At 34.9% G+C, this 24438-nt stretch overlaps 1 protein-coding gene across 13 annotated transcripts in view; it reads left to right on the top strand.

Moving 5' to 3' along the window:
• RALGAPB (Ral GTPase activating protein non-catalytic subunit beta) overlaps positions 1-24438 on the top strand; it is a 62102-nt gene that overhangs the window by 6416 nt on the left and 31248 nt on the right. For 4 of the 13 annotated variants that reach the window (XM_087889243.1, XM_034414094.2, XM_034414093.2 and 1 more), the window contains exons 2-11: positions 3801-4016; positions 7492-7694; positions 8463-8626; positions 9907-10093; positions 11076-11207; positions 12697-12875; positions 13513-13560; positions 18248-18396; positions 18526-18736; positions 23682-23717. In XM_087889243.1, coding sequence (XP_087745369.1) covers positions 3801-4016; positions 7492-7694; positions 8463-8626; positions 9907-10093; positions 11076-11207; positions 12697-12875; positions 13513-13560; positions 18248-18396; positions 18526-18736; positions 23682-23717 — 1525 coding nt within the window. The remainder of the gene's footprint in view (positions 1-3800; positions 4017-7491; positions 7695-8462; positions 8627-9906; positions 10094-11075; positions 11208-12696; positions 12876-13512; positions 13561-18247; positions 18397-18525; positions 18737-23681; positions 23718-24438) is intronic. The other 9 variants (XM_087889246.1, XM_087889245.1, XM_087889244.1 and 6 more) reach the window with 3 other exon arrangements.

Here is a 24438-nt window from a genome sequence, read left to right as displayed (position 1 = left end):
AGTGTGTTTAAAAACAAACAAAGAATGGCTGGCCAACCAGTGCATAAGTGGCACAAATCAGAAAAATTGTTGATCAACTGCCATAACATTTTCTATTGTCTGGTGCTGGACCTTAGCCTCAATTAGCAGCCACTTGGTTTAAATTCATATCTGAATATTCTTTATGAATCACTGGTCTGTGTTAGGAACAGTGTTAACCCAGATAAAATTTAGTTGATGAAAAAATCTTAGTGGTTTGGTTTCCACAAAACACTGAAGCATGGAAGCACAACACATTATAACACAACATTCTAAGAACCAAATCACAAATTGAATATCAAACTACCAGAATCATTCGTTCAACTAACCGTGGCACACACAACCTATTATATACAGTAGGTCCATATCAGAAGATATTATCTTATTTCATAAAAGATGAGAAGTTTGTGGTTTTTTTCGTCCTAAAGTACATAATTTAATTTGATATACATAGCAATGGTAAATAGGCTGCAGAAAGAAATAGCACACAGTCATTTCAGAAAACGAAAGATTTGAAATCTTTGAATTCATTTTACAAAGTTTTAAAGTGTGGCAAGCAGAATGAAGTTTTATAAATGGAATTGTTTAGGAAAAGAAAGCTAAACCAAATCTTGGGTGGGAGTGAGAAACTAATTTTAGAAAGTGTGTTAATAAGGATGCAGTGATTTTAAAACTCCAAAACTGCTGATTGAGATTATAATTATGACTATTTCGCATTGGCTTAAACTCTGCAGAGCCAGGAATTAGAAAGTAATGCAAAAGGATCTTATGACAATAATGATATATATATATACAATACTATATTAAAAACTCAGATATGCACCAACAAGAGGTATCTTTGTTGGTGCTATGATCTGGATTTGAATTACTGTTGATTCATGAAGATTAAGTTGTCAGAAGGCATAGCTGGGATGGTTTCACAATCACAGATGTCTAATTGTTTTTTGATCTTTTAAGCTGTGGCACAAATTGTATTCCATTTTCTTCTCCAGGAAATAAAAATGGACTCTTTAGGAAGTCAATAGGAGAGAAGGAAATCCTTTTGAATATATCAGTTTCCTGTTTAGTGCAACCTTTCTTCGTTTGCATATCATTGTTACTAACATAATTTCAATTGTTCTTTGTGAGGGAACACTGTGCTGACTTTTCCTTTTGTGTTGAGCTGGACATTCTCTCATATAAAATACGTTCCAGAGGAAAAATTTGAATTAATAAGCATAATGGTATTATTATAGGCTGTTTGACCATCTCTAGTAAGCTACATGTTCATACTGAACAAAATAACTTTTTCCTGAATTAAAATACTTACATGTATATGTATGTCTATGTCTATCTCTATATTTATATGTTTGTGTGTATGTATATATATATTCAGTGCTTTAGTTTTTTTAAAAAAAAAACTCCAAAACTATTATACAGGAGATTGGACTTCATAATGTATAAGATTTTTAAAAAATATGTTTAGTTTCATGCTTCCCTTTTTCAAATATTTTTATGAAATTCTACACTTATATTTTGTTCCATATGCATGTCTTAGAATCTACCAAAGAGGGCACTTCCATAAAATACATTATTTGTGGAGTATATTAGTTTGCATTTTCACGGTTAAATTGGAAATACAATCCTGACATATATTAAGCAAAACTATGCTTAATTTACAATATATCCCAATATATATGTCTGTCTTGATCTGCTTGAAATTAGGGAATTGTCATCTATGAGGGTGTATACACATACCGGTAGAAATGTAATACATGAAAGGTAAGGTATAAGCTTAGTTTACAGAGCATGCTTAAACATAGTTTATTGAATAAATCTCAAGGGATAGCTTGCAATGTTTTTAGCTCACTGAATAAACTAGGCCACAGATTCTTTTTTTCATCAGTATCACACCATCTTTTCAAACTGTGACATCTGTTCAAAACTTAGGATTTGTCATATTTGCTGTAATGAGGAAGAACAACTGGGTCAGGCTGAGGCAGGAATTAACGTAGCATACTAAATTAAAACTAAATAAACTACATTGTGGATCAGTATAATGTGTCAATTTAATTGTGGTTTGTAAACTATAGTTTATAACTTGATATACGTGAACAAAGTCTGCTTATAGGCCAGGGATGGCTAACCTTTTCTGGACCGAGTGCCCAAAGCGCACGTGTGCGCCCCCGAACCCCCAAAATGCAATGTGTGCGTGGCCCCCGTGCATGTGCCCCTCCCTGTGCATGCATGCGTGCCGCCCACATGCCCTCCACCCCCATGCATGCACATCTTGCCCACCCCCATGCATACATGGCAGAGACCCAAAGACCAGCTGGCCGGCAGGAGGCACGTGTGCATGCACGGCGGAACTGAACTGGGGTGACGGCTTGTGTGCCATCAGAGAGGGCGCTGTGTGCCACCTCTTGCATGCCATAGGTTCGCCATCACAGTTATAGGCTATGCCCGTGATGACAAACCTATGGCACGCGTGCCACAGGTGGCACGCGGAACCATATTAGTGGGCACGCCAGCTCACCTCTGGGGTGCATGCGTGCGCTGGCCAGCTGATTTTTGGGCCTTCTGGGCCCACCAGAAGTAGGGAAACGGGCTGTTTCCTGCCTCTGGAGGGCCTGGGGTGGGGGGATAAGTCCAAGCGCTTATTTCAGGGTTCAAAAAAATATAAGAAGGTCTTATTTTTGGGGAAACATGGTATCTAAAAAGGATTACAGAGAAAGACAAATTATGAATGGACCTATAACGATGAGGGAAATCTCTGAAGCTATAAAAGAAAGTTTAAACTAGAAAAAATGCCTGGACCAGATGGATTATCTTGTCTTTATTATAAATGTTTTAAGAATGAACTTTTACAACTTCTAGAAAAGTTGATGAATTCTATCCTATAGGGTGGAAAGATGTCACTTTCCACCCGATAGGATAGACTTGGAAAGAAGCTTTAATACCTAAAGAGGGAAGTTTTGACTTTAACAAAGGCTATGGGCCAATAGCAGTACTGATTAAGTTATTCACAACACTTCTAGTTGGTAGATTGAAGAATTTATTCTCAAGGACCATTGTGGGTTTTTAACAAAAAGGAAGAGTGAAGAACAACATTAGAACTGGGCTGAATATTTTGGAATATTTGGAGCAACATAAAGAAAAGCAAGAATTTAAAGTGTTAAAAAATATGAAAATACAAGTTCAAACAGAATTACCGGTAATGAATAAAACTGGGTTTAAAATTGAGAAGGTAAAATAGTTGGGTATCCCTGTGACAAATAGAAATAATCCTTGCTTAATGACTGATCGCTTAGCAACCATTCAAAATTATGACAGATCTCCTCATAGCTCTTTTATAATCCATTTTCTAATTTCTGACAACTGCATGCGCATGTGATCCCATGGTCACATACTGCATTTTGAGTGTTTGAGAACTGGCTTGCAGCCATTGCAGCGTCCTGTGGTCATGTGATTGCAATTTTGGGTGTTTTTTGCTGGTTTCCAGTGTTTACTTCCAGTTTCTGGCAAAAGTTCATTGAGTAAAATTGATTTGCTTAATGACCATAGTGTTTGCTTCATGATTTATATCTAAAAGGATATTCTTTAGCCTCACAGGTTTGCTGCTGCTTCAATAACAAAACAAATGGGGAGAATGGATTTTAAAAAATCAACTGACTAGTCAAACAAACACATTTTAGTAGATTATAGTATCTGTTCCAATTCCTTTTTGAGTAATTTTATGGGTTGCACCAATCCTTTTTGTTCACAATCGTATATAACATTAATTCTGTGTTGTTTCATTTCAGGTACAGTCTACTCTGCAGTATAAAGGCATTATGTACTCAGAGTGGAGGTCTCTACACCTTGTAATTCAAAATGATAAAGGTCACACCAGTGTACTTCACAGTTATCCTGAAAATGTGGGAAGGGAGGTGGCAAATGCTGTTGTCCGTCCTCTTGGCCAAATTTTGAATTTGTCATCAACAGCTGGAAATGAAAGTTTACTAAAAACTGACAAAGAAGTAAGTATCCATCTACCCAGTTTTTAAATTCCACTTTATGTATGTGTGTCAATAAGGTTATTTCTCTAATTTAAAATAACAGTGCTAAGAAACAGACATTTTTGTACATTCTGATAGAATGCATTCCACAGCGAATTATAACAGCAGCAAACTGTCATTTGAAAATAGATATTGTTCCTTAATTTGATGTAGATTTGTAACTAAATCTCTTGTTCTATTAACTTGACAAGATATGTGCCCAATAACATATTACAGATAGATCTCAAATTATGAAAGTTTGTTCAGCAATCATCTGAAGTTACACCCGTGCAGAACAAGATACTTGTTACTTCTTACTTGTTACTTACTCCCAAGATCCCGAACTTACAGCTGTTGCAATGTTCTCATAATCAGAACTGATCTACATAGCAGCCCATCATCAATAAAGGAGAATATTTCTAGCTCAGGGTTGAAATGAGGGGTCCTTGGTGCTCTCTGAGCTTGCTTGTTTTGTTGCAGACATTTCATTACCCTAACTAGGTAACATCATCAGTGCTAGTCACCATCACTTTTGACTGCAGGGATTCTTTAACTCTGCCCACATGCCCATTTCCCACCATGCCTGCCTTTTTGGCCCCCTGCCTTTCATAGCCCGGTGTTCCACTGCCCTCAGCTGACTTTCACCATTTTTGCTTCCACGAGCATACCTGGTCTGGCCCTTTGTGAGGCAGCTGCTAGCCAAGTTTGCATGTGACAGTTTCATCATGAGACCTGAGGAAGAAGGCCTCACATGTCCAGCAGCCACCTCATGAAAGGCCAGGCTAGACCTGCCTTGTCATCAACAGGAGCAAAAATATAGTAAAGGCCAAGGAGGCAATGGCAGCTGGGTTGGGGCTTCATACCACTCACTGGGCTCGGGTGGCTGCAGCTTTGTACTGTGCTGCTGGGGCTTCCAGGAATGGCTGCACATTTGTGCTGCTGTGCTAGGGCTTCCAGGGGGATAGCTAGGTCTTTGGGTATGCTGCTGGGCCAGGCTGGGGCATCTGAAATAACATTTTTGATTAAATGTTGTTTCAGTAAAATTACAGAAAAATATCAAGCCTATTCTTGTTACATCTACATTAATTTAATATTATAATTATCAGTACCAGTATTTCAATTGTTTTACTTTCCTTTACTCTGTGGTATGTAGACACTATACATATCATGTCTTAAATGCATTCATCCACCCATCCTTTTTTTTTTTTGTTCACCCCAGCTTCAGTTATAACAGGATGAAAGAGTTTATCTCTATCTTGCAACAATCATAATTTTTCCCCACTATCCCAGTACTAAGAAGTCACCTGTATTGCAGATATTTGTATTAAGAAAAGTAGGTGGGAGGGAAGGATTGCTTATCATTGTTGTTTGCTTTAAAAAGCATACAGCTATAAGTATATTTCAGTAACTGAGATGGTAGAACTCCAGAGGGTAGAAACTACCCTCTGTAGTTCAGTAACTCCAGAGGGTAGAAAATGTTTATTAAAATTTTGTGACACTACTATTTGTGGAAAATTGATGATTTAGCTGCTGCAGTCATATGAAAAATGCCAATTTAGCATATCTACAATTTAATTTAATAGGCTGGGAAATAATAATTCACAACAAACAAAATACTTTTTATTTCATAAAATAATTCTAGTGTGGCTTTAATAAATTGTCACTTATTACTAAAGTGCATCAAGAAAATTCAGTGGTTAAATTTACATATTACGCCAAGTCATTTTTAATTCTAACTGTGCTTTAATGAAAAAGCTTACTGATCTGGTTCATACCTAAAGCTACAAACCACACTAAAAAAAGTTCAGATTTCCTGTCCAGTTGTGTCCGACTCTAGGGCACAGTGCTCATCTTCATTTTTTGGCTGAAGGAGCCAGCGTTGTTCAAAAATATTTTTCCTGATCATATAGCCAGCATAGCTACATGCCAGAGGCACACAGAATACCTTCCCACCAAAGTGATACCTATTAATCTACTCACATTTGCATGCTTTCAAACTGCTAAGTGGACAAACCACACTGCTGACATTCAAACAATTTTAACTATAAATTCTGACTATAGTTTGCCATTAGAACACATTCACTATGCTCATACTGGCTCAGGTACTCTGGGCTCAAATCATATTCCTCACATGTCACGCAGCAATTGCTATGATTATTGGTGATTTCAGTTTAAATTATAATTAATTAACAGTGATATGGAATTTGTTCAATTTTGGAGAATTTCTCTCCTTTTTTTGCAATTCCCCTTTCCTCTGTTCAGAAGACGTGTCTAAAGGAATTACATTGTGAAATTGATGTGTATACTTATACACTACTCACCTAAAGAGCCCATTCAGATTAGATGAGAAATGAAACCTCCCCAGGGGACATATATGACCACCCCCCAGTCAATTTTCTCAGCCTGAAGAAGCTACTTTGATAAACAGCAAAATGTTTCAAATCAACAAAAAAATAGTCCAATTTCCATTACTCAACTTCCAGACAACTGTACCTGAACGACTTCTTCATTAACATCTTGTGTGATTGTGTCTATAAAGTTCAGGTTTTGTTTCATCAGTCCAGAGCACTTTGTTCCCCCAAAAAACTGAGGCTCGTCAAGGTTTTCTTTTGCATACCTGAAACAATTGATTTTTGTAATGAGTTCAGAAAAGATTTCTCTCTGACAGTTCTCCCATGCATTGTATAAACAATTTTGTACTGAGGATTTGTGGACAGCTCCACCAGCATCATCTAAACCTTTTAGGAGATCCATGGGTTCTGTTTTGCAGCTCTGTCCTATTTTTCAACTGTCCTAGCAGAGATTTTTCTGGTCTTCCAGGGCTTGCCTTCACTTCAACTATTTCATGTAATTGTGTTTCATGTACAGTGTTTCTGAAATTTCTAGCTGGAAACATTTATAGATATTTTTATAGTCTTCCACTCCTCTTTCAAATATTCAGACACCTGCTTAGAAAAGTCTGTGATTGTTGAAAACAGATAGAGCAGCAATCATAACTCAGGAGTTAAAATAATATTTGTTTTATTCACCTGATTAATTGTAGACCTAGTGAATCAATCACCTTTTGGTCCCTATTAACAACTTTACAGTTAAATAGAAATAAAAGAACAAAAAAGTACTAAATCAGTCAGAAGGCTTTTCAAAGTTCTGCACATTACACATTCACCATTATCTTGAATCTGTAAATACATGGATGTAAATAGTAAGCATACATTCAAATCTGCAAACACATGCCATGTTTAACTTTGTACCATGTATAGCCATGTTAAGTTCTACTCACTATGGATTCAGTGAAACATACAAACAATATAGTTTGTAGCCCTCTGCTATACATAATATTTCTAGACCCAAGTATTTTGAATATAGCTGATAAAGAACTGGATTTTGTTTTTCAAACTTGATTGCTTATATTTTTGCCACTGCTGGTATTAATACTGCTCTATTTTTATTTTCTTAGGTAAAATGGACAATGGAGGTGGTTTGCTATGGGCTGACTCTCCCTTTGGATGGTGAGACAGTGAAATACTGTGTTGACGTATATACAGATTGGATTATGGCTCTCGTTATACCTAAAGATACAATTCCTCCACCTGTTATTAAAGAACCAAATCTTTACGTTCAGAGCATTCTCAAGCACTTACAGAACCTCTTTGTACCTAGGTAAGTAGTGTAGAGCAAATGATTTTATGCCTCTATAATTATTAATCAAGACAAAATAATAGTCCATATTATCAGCCATATTTATCTTAAAACTATAGATAAAAATCTTGGTAACTTTTGTTTTAGGAAAGTGTTTTAATTGGTATTTATGTTTTTGAGTCAGTAAAATTTTTATTCTTTAAAATGCTATTTGTAAATTTTTAACCATCTTAAACTCTGCAAGAAATTGCCAGAAGTCGAAGTAAAATATTTAAACTAAAATATAATGCCCCATGTGTTTCAAGCTCTTCTTCCGTAAGCAGGATCTCAGAAAATGGTATATTTTTAGAAGAACCAGTAGGTATTTTGAATTCAACGAGGTAGCTCGTAGATTTCAAATTATTCTACTTATTGCTGACTTTAGATGCTTTGAAAAATCTTTTTATGACTAACCTCTCTTAATCCTGCTGTCAGGCCCTTGACAGTATATTACAACTAGGGAACAAGACTCATATGGAGTTTCATTAATCAAGTTTAATGTCAGGAAATGTTAGAATAGAGAATCTTTGGAAATGCAAAAATAGAAATCGATTCAACAGAACTCCCACTCTCATTTAAGAAATAATTTGTTAAGTGAATTTGTTTTTCCTCAAATACAAAACTGAATGGCTATGTACCCGTTTTTTGCTGTTAGTGATGTTTTGAAATACTTGCTCTTGTTTTCCAATTTCAGTCTTTGCAGATACTTTTTGCAGTTTATGTTGTTAAGGTTTGTTTTCTTCTTTATAGGCAGGACCAAGGTTCCAGTCAGATTAAATTGTGTTTGCAAGTTTTGAAAGCTGTACAGAAATTGGCTCATGAATCAACCATTATGGCTAGAGAAACATGGGAAGTTTTATTATTGTTTCTACTGCAGATTAATGATACTCTACTGGCACCTCCAACAGTACAAGGTTAGACTTTACTTATTTATTACTTCCCAATAAACTTTTAGCTAGAGATTATATAATTAAAAACATCCTGTTTTTTTTTTACTGTTTTAACATTTTAAAGCATCATAATCGGGTGGGATTCAGCTGGTTCGGACCGGTTTAGGTGAACCAGTAGTTGTGACCTCCTCCCTGGTGCTATGCCATCCTATTTAGCTGTGTTTTTTAAGCCACGTGCATGCGTGAAAGCACGCGCGTGAGCAAAGTGCATGGGCAGAAGGCTGCACGCATGTGTGGAAGACGAGCGTGCACATGTGCACACTCATATTTTTGGTGCTGGGATGAACCAGTTGTTAAATTATGTAAACCCCACCTCTGATCATAATCTTAAAATGATGCTGAAATATTAGACATGTTCTCTAAATTCGGTAAACTGAAAGTACATTTTTTTTGATAAATCAATTTTTTTATCTCCAATTCATTGATACCAATATAATGTTTTTAAGGACTTGCAATATTTGTGAGCCTCAGATCAAAATCTAATCTATGTTGCAATAGACCCCAAAGATTTCTCATACCCACAATCCTAGAAATATTGTTTCTTCTATATGTTATTCCAAGACTTGTCCTAACCTTATTGGAGACAAATAATAACTTTCCAATAAGGCCCATGAATTATATTCACAATATTTTTATATTGTACATATTTGGCTGATAAAATATTATTTGATAAAATATTTTTGCAAGTCCAGTAAATTAAAACAGTCAACCAATTTCGTTGTATACATGATGTACAATGACAGTAAAGGCTATTATTATTATTATCCACCAATGTTAATCTCAATTTAGCTAATGAAATTCTTGGAAAGCTGTTTTCTGAATAACTTGTTTTTATGAAAATATTTATCTGGAATTAACATTAGAATACCTCCCAAGACATAATTTAGAAGAGAGAATGTATTCATTTTAATAGTATTAATTATATCCTATAAATTTAATAGGATTTTAATGCATCCAATAACATCCAAATCAACCTATTCTAAAAGTTTCAGCAGTATTTTTATTTCTATATATTAGAAGAGTTGTTAGAAATAACATTTTCCAGGAATTTAATATGTACATGAAGTTTGCTAAATAGTTCTGAATGAAGAATGATTATTCTGGTACATGATCATAAAGCTATATCACCATTGAGTATTCAATGCGAACAGCTATACCAAGATGGATCACAATTATCCCTTAATATAAAAATAATAGAGGATTCCTTCTAAGGAAGATTTTTGAAATATTCTTTGCTTTGTTAGGTGGTATTGCTGAAAATCTGGCTGAAAAACTGATTGGTGTATTGTTTGAAGTCTGGTTGCTAGCCTGTTCTAGGTGTTTTCCGACACCACCTTATTGGAAAACTGCCAAAGAGATGGTAGCAAATTGGAGGCATCATTCTGCAGTGGTAGAGCAGTGGAGTAAAGTCATCTGTGCACTCACTGCTAGGTAGGCTATCTCTTTTTTCATTATTCAATTTGGCATTACTAAATGATGCAATTGATATTAATATTTCAGGAGATCCCCTTGGGCATTGCTCTTTCTATTCAAACTGACTTTTACCACATCAGAAATATTACATTTACTACATGTAAGCTTTTGAATTTGCTCTTAAATTTAATTTCACTGGGTTCTCGGTGGTTACATAGCAGAATGCAGATCAGAGTTCCCATTATCATTTGTTATTTTGCATATTTTTTTTCTTTGAAATAGAAAATTGTCATGTCATGAAGAGTCATGCAAAATAATTATGTAATACATCATTTTCATTGTTATTATTCTAAAAGCAAAATCTATTGCTAGGATTCTGAATGGGAGCTAGGCATATTCTTTTGCCTTTGTCAACTATTATACCACAAAATCTTTGCAAAAAATCCATGGATGAATCTTAAAAGAGTTTTTATATGTAAGGGGAGGCTGTATATATTATTATTGAAAGCTCTTTGTTTTTCATAATCACTGCAATATTAAGTGTAACTCTGCATTGTATGAATATTACCATTTGAGCAAGGATGTTTCATGTCGCTATATAACCAGTTAATTCCTTGTTTAAATTAATTTTATTGGAGTACAAATAAACTGTTAACTGTAATTTTTCTGGGTCTAAAATGGGTGTCAAACTCACAGTGTCACAGCGGCATCACATGACATATCGGGACTTTTCTCCCCTTTGCTAAACGGGGTGTGGGCATGGCCAGCACGTGACGCATCTGACTCATGGGCCAGAAGTTTGACAGCTCTGGTCTAAAAGAAGTACTTCATGAATTTTTTAAGTGTTAAAGTATAATTAGGTTGATTGCAGTTTGGATATTTACATGATATTTATAAGGATTTTGTTCAGCAAATGCCTCCATCGAAATATGGATACTAATATATGTACTGAAATCAGTCAGAACCCTAAAACCATTAAAAGGCCTGTTTTTGTTTCTAGATTGTTGCGTTTTACATATGGACCTTCATTTCCACCTTTTAAAATTCCTGATGAAGATGCAAACTTGATACCTCCTGAAATGGATAACGAATGTGTTGCCCAGACTTGGTTTCGCTTTTTACATATGCTGAGGTATTGTACAGAAGAGAAATCATGTAATGTTATTAGCAAGTTATCTATATATGAGGTTTTTTTGGATAAACACTTATTGAAATACATCGGCCTTTTTGTGAAATGGCTCTGTAGTAGTTCAGGATCCAGATATTCAAACCAAAAATAAAAATAAAATAAAAACCCAATCTTGTTAATCCATGAGTATCTTTCATTCTGGAAATAAATTAACCCATGGAAACATCTAACTTAATCTAAGCAGAACGGATTAAGTTAAATCCGCAGAACAGCTTTTGTATAGTTCTGACTGAAAACATTTTTTCTGGCTACTTTAAAAAATAGTTTTTCTGAAATTCTTCATGCCTTTTCAATGATTTGCTAATTGTGTTCCTTTCACATAGCTCTATACCGGTGTTTCTCAATTTTGGACATTTGAAGATGTGTGGACTTCAATTCCCAGAATTATCCAGCCAGCATGGGTTAAAAAACATGGTTAGCTAAGGAATTCTGGGAGTCAAAGTCTACACATCTTCAAGTGGCCGAGGTTGAGAAATATGGTTCTAAACACTGAAAACTAATAATTCCTCCACTCCCTCTGTGATTTTAGTGTATTCACACCAAACATTGATATAGCTGTACCATTTTCTTATAACACTGTTGCATTTGCATCAGCATACAAGCGTTATGTGCCTCTAGATGACCATAATTAATAATATTTTAAACCTAAACCCCCAAACACCTTGCCAGTTAAGTATTGGATAAGTTTTTATTACTTCTTGGTCTATTAAGTTTTAAGCATTTCATCTTCAGAACATATTTAAAAAAACAGAAATCAATTTTTCATGCAACACTTTAGAGATAGCAAGCTTTGTGATAAATTTGTCCATTGGCATTAAAAACTTAAGGAATGATGTACCGTATTTTTCAGAGTATAAGACACACCGGAGTATAAGACGCACCTACCTTTTTTGGTGAGGAAAAGAAGAAAAAGGAATCTCCCTCTGTCTCTAAGCAATTTTGCCTGGTTGCAGCAAACAGCAAACAGCCTGCTTTACTTTCATTTTCATTTTCAGCATAGCTTGAATTAGCAAAAGGAAAAAAAAAATCTGCTCCAGCAATTTACCTCTTTGCAGCAAGCAGCAAAGCCCTGCGTAAAACAGCTGAGAGCAAAACAGCTGAGAGTCGGGAGGCCGATCCAATCAACTTGTGCTAATTAGGATATGCTGAAGCTGAAAGGAGCTATTTTTTCTTGCTGTTTGCTTGCAAGGAGGTAACTGCTGTGAGTCAGAGGCCAAAGGGTGGGGGCCAGTGGATGGGCGGGGCTACATTCGGTGTATAAGACGCACCTAAATTTTCACCTTTTGGGGGGGGAGGTGCATCTTATTTCAAGAATGATTCAACCTTTTAATTTCTTTAAAAGAATCTTTTAAAAGAGTTAAAAATAGTCGATGTATTCTAGGGATTTTCCTTCATCAGGCCAGTGATTAAATAATACTCTTTTTCTTTGTAGCAATCCTGTGGATTTGAGTAATCCAGCGATAATAAGCTCTACTCCCAAATTTCAGGAACAGTTCCTAAATGTGAGTGGAATGGCTCAGGAATTGAATCAGTATCCCTGCCTTAAACATCTGCCTCAAATATTCTTTCGTGCTATGCGTGGGATTAGTTGCTTAGTGGACGCATTTCTAGGTAAAGTATTTTAACTGATAAGATGTTGCTTTCCTCTTTTTGTGGTATAGATTAATGGATTTTAACATTTCATATTCATTTATTTAACAGTACAGTTGTGTGCTGCAGGACTAGAATTGCATACGTGTCAATGACATTATCTGCACATTTGAAATATATTTTATTTCAAATAATTGGCAAGTGTTAGTCTTCTTATGAGCTTCATCTTCCACCTCTGTCTCCCATTTGTCCCTCCTACGCATACTTTCCAGGGACAAAATTTAAGGTGGACTAAAGTATTAAGTTAGAAGATATATAGCAAATCCTTGGATGATCCTATTGTCTTTCAGGAAACCAGCCAAGTATTTTTCTGGTCAGGTTTTTGTAGTCTTCGTAATAGATATTGAACATAAATTATTAATATATTTAGCAAAATGCCTTGAAATATTTCTTGGTTCCTATATGAACAATTTGTTTTGAAGAATTTTCAGGATTTTGGCTTTGTTGTTAGCTAAAATGATTGCCTGTTTTTGTATGAAACCATAACTTTCAGTGAAAATTGAATATAAAATGTCATTTTCCTCAGGAACTGCTTTTTTTGGAAATGTTTCCATTATGGCACATAATGTATCAGAAATATACTCTCTCTCTTCTTTAGGAGTTGCTGCATTTACAACCAGTGGGTGCGAAAGATTACCCAGATATGGTATTAAAACTTGTTGCACTCTCTTGGGTGACAAGAATCTCAGCAGATGGGTGGTGATTTTAACAGTGGTTGGGGTTTGAATCAAATTTTGGAAAGCTGCAGTATTCTGTCATGATAGTTTCTTAGTATAAATTGATATATTAACATTGTAATAAAAATACTTAAAATATAGTATTTTGTTTAATTTTTAAAGTTGTTATACAGATTTCCTTTTTGCTATAAAATTGGGCTTCTTTTCACTGCTGTGGATTATGTATTTCCAGAAGTACTGTGTATATATATTAAATAGCACAACTACCATTCCTTAAGATCTTTGAGTCATGTTAATAAGTTTCTCTCTCACCCTGCAACAAAATTAACGTGATGTTCCAAAATTGTATAATTTTAACCATTTTATAAATGCAAAAGTTAAATGGAATCTTAATTCGGTCTTAGTAATGACATTGGTCTGCCCCTACACAGCTATAATGTTAACAATTCCACAGCTGTGCATTTAGTTCTTTGTGTAATTTTTCTATCGTCCTATTCTAATAACATTAACATACTTCTATGCAGGAACATATTAAGACATGTTTAAATTTTCCAAACATTGAGAAATAGGGAAAATATCTCATAAATTAATTTTTTTGAAAAATCCACAAAGGGATTGCTTGAATAAAGGGGAAGGATTCTTTCTATGGAGCATTAAACAGAATACTTAAATTTCAAAAGTGCAGTGTATATTGCCAAACTTGAGATGGATGGCAGAAATGAGTATTTAAATAAGCAACTGAAGTTCCACATAGGTAAATACAGAATGATTCACATTAGGCAAAATTCTTAACTCCAGGTAGTTGCTGATAGCGATTGAGGTAATGGGAACTGAATGTGAAAGTCTTGAGGTTTTGATATGAATTCAGTGTGTGGCTGCTATTAAAAAAACAGAAAAAGACAATGCAGACAATGAATAGTTAGGATAAGTATAAATTTTACTGGTAGTAAAGTACTTTGAAGTAGTTTAAAGCTGGTGCTATGATGTATATTTCTAATGTTTGCACTGTGATACTGTGTAACAGAAAAAAGTACAAAAAACATAATTTACCTAATCAAAGAAGTTTCCTTGAGAAAAAAAAAATGCTGTAACTTCAAAAAAGGTGTAATGGAAATATATAAAATTATTCTTTGAGATGAAAAAATGTGATAATAGCAGCATATGAAATAATCTATTGCAATGAATTTCAGCTGTTGATACATAGGACTAGTGAGGTGGAGTATGGAGTGAAAACTTAAACCTTACCAAAAGTTATAAGTATTATAATAGAATAACTTCAAATATATTTGTAAGAAGTGGTCTTTCCATCATGACGGGATCTGTACTCTGATAAAATTATTGATGGGTTATAACTGGGAACTACTGGTTGAATGAAAAAGAAGAGGGAAAATTTTAGGACAAATAAAATTAGATTACTTTGCAATGTGCTCTGGAATTTGCTGCTACAGAATTTGCTGATGCCAAATATAGCAATCTTAGTTATATTTAAAATAAGATAAATACACAGAGACTAAGGTATTCAAATAATTGGTAGTTATGATGTCTGTGTATTCATAACTGCAGTGTTAGAGGTTGAATAGATAATTAAATATTCAGTACTATTGAATAGGAGCTGACAGGGAGCATGAGCAGGATGATGATATTGTACTCATGTCTAATTTATGAGTTTCCTGTTGGCATCTGCTTGGCTGCGGTGTATAGATTCCTGGTCTAGCTAATCCAACAGGGCTGTTATGCCTATTAGTGGGGGAAAAACATGATGTGTATGAATAGGTTAACATAACACACTTTGAAAATAAGCAGATCAGCTATAGTCATTCCATTTTAATATTTATGAAATATTTTCCTGTCACATCCTACGATAAATTATAATAGACTATGAAAGAATATAATTTAATTATATGGACTTTTTTTTCAGAATGCTATTTAAAATTTATTGCAACGTGAGAGAGCTACACTTAATCATGAGTCAAATGCAGAATTTGCATTAAAACCAATCTTTGAATTATTTGTCAATTTAAATCTGATAAAAGCCCAAACATTTGAATAATTGTTTAATAACAGAATACTGCTTCTTTCTCTTTGTTAAACTATGACAAACAGATCTGTTTCAATTGTGCTGATTGTGATACCAAGGCATGTGGAAGAGAGCTGTTAATCACTCACTTGTAAATTGTCCTTTTATTTGTGGTTTAAAGACCTCCCTTAATATTTTTAATTGTGAATGAAGAATTCTGTCTTGCATTTGAGATTTGAAAATGACAGCAAAATAGTGAGCTCCAGAAATGCAGTAGTCAAAATCACATCGATACAGAAGAAATACATTATACCTTTGGTTTCCCTGGGCTGCACAACAAATTTACAGAGGTGCTATGATATTGTGAACTACCAGCTCAAAGTAGTTCACAGTTTTGGCTTTGGTGGACCATGAAAAAATTATAGAGCTATTTAGGGTGCCGTGAACTGACAAAGTTTGGGAACCTCTGTACTATACCCTACATCTAGAGAACAATGGAGTTTAGTTTTGTTAGAAACAGCTTTTCTATACTTATAGATTAGACTTCCATGTAATTTGACTGCTCATACGTCACTTTGAGGCAACCAGATTCCTCAGCCATCAAGAGAAGTTTTATCAAAGTTTCAGAAAGTTGTTGAGGGCCTCTTTTCTTGTTCATTTTTAAAAAATCCTCTAACTCCATAGCTAAAGCAGAAAAAACAATAAAGGACATAATTTTATGAGAAAAACTGAGGAGCTTTCCTATCCTTATTCCTTAGGCTCACTAAATTGGGAGTAAGTTGTAGCAAGATTGATTTCTGAAGTTTATGAACATAAATGAGATTTCCTTAAAATGATTTGGGAAATGTTCATGAGCAATTTGTATTTTGATGCAGGAGAACTTTGCTACAAAATAATATATTGTTTCTAAAATGGGAAGAATGAAACCTTTTAATATTTGCTACAGTAAAGTTGAATTCTGTGGTGTTTTAAAAATAAATTTAAGCACTGCGTTTTCAGGCCTTAAGTTACATTGATATTTTGTAGCTGTATATTTGGAGTGGGCAATTGGGGAAAATGGCTCCATGCAGTTCCTGGCATACCATTTGTGGTCCCCAAAATAACTTGAAATCCAACTGCAACAAGTTCTGCAACAAGATGATTTTCAAAAGGGTTATTTTTAATTAATTTATTAATTCATTTTGTAGTATAAGGACAGTGTTGTGGAAGAATGAGACGGAAATATCTGCATGAGATAAAATGCTTTTATTCTGATTCCTAAACCCATCCTTTAACAGAAAGTTGTATTCCCACAAGTAGGAAAGCAAACTGAAATTTTTGCCCTTCTTTTCAGTAATGCCATTGGAAGCTACATCTTGGCTTCAGCTACCAACTCCGGCTGAAACCTTTTTTGGAGAAGTTCTATTTCCCAGTAATCGTGTGCTTATGGCACACTAGTATGTATGTGTGGGTATGTGTATATCTGTTTATATACCTCCACAAAGCCACAATCCCAAATATACACAGAGTAAGACAAAAATTTATTAGTTATATTAATAAATACAATTGAAATTAATTTCTTGTAAAATAGAGAGCTCTGTTAATTATTTCTTACAGAATTATTTCTTGCAAAACAAACATGGAAATGGAATACAACAAAGGGGTAACTGCATGTAAAAGAGAAGGAAGAAAAAGAGCAGGATAGGGGGAGAAACAAAAGAAAGCTACTCATTATTTCTTGAGTAATGACTAATTGTTTGTGGTGGCCCGACAACTCAGCACTGATCTCTTGTACATTTCTTTATTTTCCACAACTTCTGTCCAAAGTATTCAAAAGGGGCAAAACACTTACTAAAGCATTTAAACCAGCCATAGTCTCAACTCTGCTGGTATTTCCAGTGGAAATGTTACCTGTTCAAGATACCCATGTGGAAAACTGAGAAAACTCTTTGAAGCAACTGGTGCTCCTTCTCAGCCTTTCAGAGCACATAATTGATTTAACGCATCAAAAAGCGGATGCTTGGTTGGTCTATAATGAAGTGCCCCTTATGAATGCTTCTAAACCATTACAGCTTTTTCTGTTCTGACCAGTATTATAAGGTTGACTCCCTCAAGTTACAGTTAATTAATTGGGAGGGAAAAACGCTTCTTAATATCATAATATAAGCATAAGTGAAATATTTGCAAAAGCATTCTACAATTTTTTTGAAAGTAGAGCATCATATCACTACATACGCTTATGTAGAATTGTTTCATTGAGCCTCTTGTCACATAAGGATTTTTTTCCCCCATAAATGCCTAATCAGTTCACCCCTACTGGTTTTCTGTAGCTTAGCACTCTGAAGAATGTTCAACTAGATATAAGAAAGCTATGCATTTAACTTTAATACTTTATTACTTATATTAGAGGCAGACCATTCTCTTAAAATTTTGAAGACTATTAAACAATTTGGTAAAAAAATAACTTTTTTCTTCATTTCTATAGTTTTCTTTCTGTTTTCATGGCATACATTCAAATCTGTTTATGTTTTAATTAATATATATAGTTTTAAAACTTTTGCATCTTTCTAGCCTTAGAAAGACTAATTTTCTATATTTCTAAAAAGATACCACTGATTTTAGGAAGAACTTCAGGTTCAAATTGATGTTACACTTTTCAGGTATTTCAAGGCCCCGTGCTGATAGTGCTCCACCTACACCAGTAAATAGATTGAGCATGCCCCAAACTGCAGCTGTTAATACAACCCCACCTCATAATCGAAGACATCGTGCTGTAACTGTGAATAAACCAACAATGAAAAACAGCACAGTAAGTCTTTATCCTTAGCAACAGCTATGTTGCGTTGACATTTCTTATAATACAGATGATAATTGATATTATATTATAAGTATATTAGAGTTCTAAACAAATGCTTTTCTGTTTTTTTCATTCAAATAGGCTAACACTGCTCATGCTTCCAAACACCAGCCATCTTCTACTTCTCCGCTGTCTAGCCCAAACCAGACTAGTTCTGAACCTCGACCATTACCTGCTCCTCACAGGCCAAAAGTTAACAGTATCTTGAACCTCTTTGGATCATGGCTGTTTGATGCAGCCTTTGTTCATTGTAAGCTTCATAATGGAATAAACAGGGACAGCAGTATGACTGGTAAATATTTTCACCCATTTTGTACACCTCATCCTCTTTGTTGGCATTAACATGTTTGGCTAACCAAAATTAAAATCTGAAAAATTATATGATTAACTTATGTCAGTGTAAAATATTATATTAATTTAATATAAATAGCATCTTGAATTTAAGGGACTGTAACAGTTAAAAGTCAAATTTTGTAGTTAGGTCACTTACTGTATTTTCACTGACACTAATAAAGATGTCTTCTGCAACATATTGGCTAAGAGAAAGTGGCATGAAGGGAATTGTTTACGTCTATGCCTTTAAAAAGCACTACTTCAAAACCAAATTTCCTAACTGAATTATTTCAAGCAGTCAATTGGTAGAACAGGCAGGAAAGCACTTTAATAAGATGTGTTATTTTCTTCCCCCAGAATTGCTATTTGGGTTTCTTTCAGAATTTCTGTCATGAAATCTGTGCATTTCAATAATTAGTTAAATTCTTTAGCTTCAAGGGTTCTGTAAACCTGTAGTTTTGATCTTTAGTTTTATTTTATCTGACTGTCTCATAGTTATTTTTTAAATTTACATATAAAATTGGACATAGCAGAAATAATGTATAATAATGTTCCAGACAGTAATAGAATGAAGCTTTTGGCTCATAGTTTTTTCCTAGCTCAGTAAGAATACCTCATGTTGATATAACTCGGAATCAGATTGCATAATACTTTGTAGTAGCTTGTGATTCTGTATTCTGTGGAAAATATAGCCACTGACTCCACAAAATTCTCAAGCCTTTACTATAATAATAGTAAACTTAAGTAGCATTTATTGATATTTAAACATACAATACTAAGATGCTAAGAATTTGTAAGTGAAAAAGGTTTCTTTGTTTTTTTATACATTTCATATTGTTGGTGTTCTAGTACTTAGTCTAATTTGCATTGTGCAATACGTAGCTGACTTTGGCTGATCTAGAAAGCAAAACTAGTTTGAGGCTGGTTAGTATTTAAGCTACCTAAGAAGTCCAGGGCTATACGCTAGACTGGGAAGTTGTTTTAAAGTTGTTAAAGTTGGAAGTTTTTACCTGATATAGGTAACAGGAACAAGAATTTAAGGACCACTAAAAAATTTTAAAGCTTCTAAAAACGTGCTATGGAGAATATAAGATCTATACATAAAGGGCTTGCTGCCTTGCAATATGCAAAATTTGAAAACTGCCTATAGCTACCAAATTGTCCTATCAATCAGACAACCCCAGTCATATTTTTATTTATCTAGATATTTTTTCAGGAAATATATTTCAGGAAAAATATATATTCAGGATATATATATATATATATTGTGCTCATTTCTTGCCATATTTCTTTCCTGTTCTAATCTAAGGTTTTCCTGCTTGTCCTTTTGAACTATGTTCTTTCCATGTATGCCTTATCGTTCCTCACAGAGTTTCAATCCTTAAAGTAACCATTGAGATTCTGTAGCTGCTTTTCATTTTTGGATGCAACTGTATCATCAGAGTTCTGTACCTCATATTGCTGTTCTGTATCATTTTATCCCAAGGCTTTCATTATACTTACTATAGTCTCCCCACCTTAGTATCCCTCCCTCTCTCCTTCCTAAAAACCAAGAGACCATTAGTTCTATTTCTGCCTTGGCCACAAAGTATACATATACATATGATTGTTTGTCTGAGGTAATAGTTCCTTGATTATTGTTTAGTGTTTAATTGTTTGGTGTTAATCCTGGTATATATCATTGCTTATCTGGGTATTGATTGCTGGCGAAGAAGTCTTCCGGTCTTTTTGATTCCTTTTAGCAGTAAACAAGCAATAAACAATAGCATAATCCAGAAAATACCAAGAAGTAAACAATATTCCCATTGGAAGGGTGTAGAGATGCTGTCTAGGAAATAATCAGACAAGAGAGGCAGGAGCTCCAGTGACTTAACGGTCAGAGAAAAAAATTAAGGAAGGACTCATTCTAATGAATTAAGGCGTTAAAAGTGGTGGCAGGAAGTTTCTACTTTCAGATTTGCAGGATTCTGTTATTTACAATAAAATAAAATTAGGTCATCTAATTGTATCTCCTGTCTGGTTTACCTGGGAGATTTGACATAGGCAAACTACTGTATATAAACACAAAGCAAACCCTGTTCCCTTCTATACTGAAGATATTACCCAGTAAGCAACAAAGCTTAGAGAGCACCAAAGACTTCACAGTTCAACTTTGAACTACATATATTCTCTTCCATTGGGGACCAATTGATTAGCCACTGCAATCCCAGCATTACTATCTTTGAGTGAATTTTATTGGTTGTTACCAATCCAAGCTGTTCCAGGCTTGGTCCGTTCCTGCCCTGAGCCATAATAAGAAATTGCCTCCCCTACCTCCCTATCTCCCCACCCCCACCCCAAATTCTTCCCTTTTGGCTGTTCTTCACCTTGCCTCGCCTTTGTGGAATGGCAAACAACCCCATAATTTTGCAACTCCCCAAGGAGTCACAAGGAGCCCCAGCCATCCCAGTCCCTTGCTACCCTGCGCTCCAAGATTCCTGCCTCCCTGCACTCCATCTTCCCAGTTGACTTTCATCACTGTCTTTTTGCTCATGATGATGGTCCTGCTTATAATCACTCATGCCCTAATCAAGTCCAGATTCGACTACTGCAGTGTGCTGTACGTGGAGCTGCCCTTGAAGAATATCCAGAAGCTTCAGTTGGTACAGTTTGTTCCTTCAACAGTATATGTTACATCTCTCTTCTATAAGCTGCATTGGTTGCCAGTTTGCTTCTGGGTCTACCTCAAAGTGCTGGTTTTAATCTTTAAAGCAGGGGTGAAATCCAGCAGGTTCTGACAGGTTCTGGAGAACTGGTAGAGGAAAGTTTGAGCAGTTCTGAGAACCGGTCACAGAAAGTTTGAGTAGTGTGGAGAACTGGCAAATACCACATCTGGCTGGCCCCAGAATGGGGTGAGAATGAAGATTTTGCAATATCTTTCCCCCAGGAGTGGGGAGGGAATGTAGATTTTGAAATCCTTCCCCTGGAGTGGGGTGGGAATGGAGAGTTTGCAGTATCCTTCCCCTGCCACGCCCACCAAGCCACGCCCACAGAACCGGTAGTAAAAAAAATTGGATTTCACCACTGCTTTAAAGCCCTTCAAGACATGGGAGTGGGCTATCTCTGTGTATTTCAGATGAATGAAACCCTTGTTTAAAGCTTGTTTAGAGCTACTGCTAAATTCAAATACACAAAACTGGACTAAGTGGATAGTGTGATCTGTTTGCTTTAGGAATAGACAAATTCAGAAGAGTTGCAATAACTGAGTGAATAATTAACGGTTGTTAGACAAGAGGAGTTGCTGGCCACTCAAGGAGGTACTGTAAAGAAATGAAGGAATGTTTGTCTCCTTTTTGTAACTTCTCAACATTCAAGTGTCATGTGCCTGTTTGTGTAGGCTTAACTACATGTTACGCAGTTTAAACTAATAAAGATTCACATGAATTTTGAGTCTAATTTTCAACCATTTTTCCCTGTTCTATCCTTTTGTTTTTTTAGCCTTGCTTGCTACATTTGGTTGGATTTTACTATGTTTTACTATGTTTTCTGTTTCTCTTAAAATAGAAACATCATGTTATTTTAATCTTTTGACTTGGTGAAAGATTGTTTCTATGTTTAGTTGCTTGTTTTAAAAGGTAATTTGAATAGCCAATATTGGAACTACAGTACATTATTTCATTACTTTGAAGCACTGCTGAAAGTGGTCCTTTGCACAAACATGTACTTTGTGGAAGGAACATTCTCTACTTCAAGACTTGCCGTTCAAACCCTTCACTCTATACTAGAAAAGCAAATAGGTTGCTGGAAATTATTATTTTTAGATAGTCTTGAATCTGAACATATATATATTGCTGTAGCAAAAATATCAACATGAAAATGGATAAAGGGTTACTTAAAAAGTGCCCTTAAAGTAAGATAACAAATGTGCAAAAGGCATGCTTGTTGATAGCAGCTACAGATTGCAGAACCCTTGAAGAGAAAGCTTGAACAGTTCTCTTTTCTTGCCTCAATTCTTCTCAATTAAGTTGTTATTTAGCAGCCCTTGATACAACACAGAGAAATTAGATGTGTTGCCTCACATTCTATCTAAAATAAGTGATTGCTGGGGAAGTAATAACCGTATGGGAAGTGGCTTTTCTAAGACTGGAGACATTTTTGTTTTATCAGTGGATATGATGGCATAATTAATTTTGCTTTGATTTATGCAGGAACTACTTTATGCAAAGTACTTTACAGCACATAAGTAATGATTGAATTTGTTTTAGCTTTAATTTAAAACAGACAATACATTCCTATTCCCACACAAATCTTCATAGTTACAAATTAATTAATTAATTCCAGTGTGATCCTCAGAGTGAAATAAGATGCTTAACTACCTTTTACATTAAAAAGGATTTCTTATGAACCCCTTTCTGGTCTGTTTGTTTCCCAGATGATTTGTAATTTGGTAACCTTGAATAAAAGTTTCTTCTATTGCTTTTTTTTTCTCTGAAGAAAGGGTTTGAAAGCATTTTGCCATCCCAGTGGAAACTGCAAATAAACAAATTGATCTGATGTGAGATAAACAGATAGTAAATTTTCTTTTCTCCCATCTCTTTATGATCTCCTTATAGTGTAGATCTTCATTTGCTGATACATGAATAAAAGCAAATTGCTTTCTGAATAATACTGTAAAACTAAGTGTACAATACATGAAACCCATGACAGTATTTTAAATCTTTCAAAATTCTGCATGAAATCATAATTTTGAACCGTAATGCTAATTTCCTATGTGTTTAACAAGCCTGCTAGATCATAAGCTTTTAATACATGTTTCAAAACCCTAAACACTACTTAACTTGTTATTACAGTTTCATCATTTTAAAGTATTTTATAACTATTGCTGTCCTTTGATTTATTTCCATTTTATTTCTATTATCTTGCAGCATCTTTTATCCAAATTCTTCTTTCTTATAAATCTTGTAAGTAGGAACTAGTAGCTTCTCTTTAATTGCAGTCATGTTTTTTTTTCTTTTTCTTTTTTTTTCATAATCCCATTTTTTAAATTTGTATCATTGTCATTCCTTGTAGCTGTTGCTCTTTACACGGGAAAGACAAGTAGCTGTGTGTGCTTTTTTAAGCGGGAAAGATTGTTGGCAAAAGCAAATCTGCCTGACATTAGTCCCATCATTTTCTGTACTTTAGTCTGTGTTCGTGTCATGAATTATAGGAATTTGCACTAACCATGTTTTTTTCCCATAAAGCTTCTTTTACACAGATCTGGTGTTTTGATTTGTATGCATTCTGCATGTAGTTTTTTCCTCCTCCCCCCTCCCCGCCCCAATATAACATTATATGCTGGATAGCTTATTCAGGACAAAAAATGGCTCATGGGAAGACACATAAAGATTTGGATTTAGTTACCTTGTGCCAAAATAAAATTAGTGAAGAAATTATCTTTTTTTAAAAAAAAAGACAATAAAATTTATTTTAACCTATTTCTTCTAAATTACCAATCTGTTAGTAATAAACATTCAGTGCATGGACAGAGCTTCTGTTTGTAAGACTATAGTTGACATAGGCTGCATCCTATGTAGCTTTCTCAGAAGTAACTCTGAGTTTTAAATTCAGTGAGACTTTTGAGGAAGCCGGCAGAGGATTACACTGTAAAATATCTTTCTCCATTCCCCTAAATAAGGTAGA

The sequence above is a fragment of the Pantherophis guttatus genome, chromosome 3, assembly GCF_059756535.1.
Source record: "Pantherophis guttatus breed Tessera chromosome 3, ASM5975653v1, whole genome shotgun sequence".
NCBI classification, from domain to species: Eukaryota; Metazoa; Chordata; class Lepidosauria; order Squamata; family Colubridae; genus Pantherophis; species Pantherophis guttatus.
The sequence above is the reverse complement of the archived record's forward strand: the minus strand, read 5'-3'. Positions and strand labels throughout refer to the sequence as shown.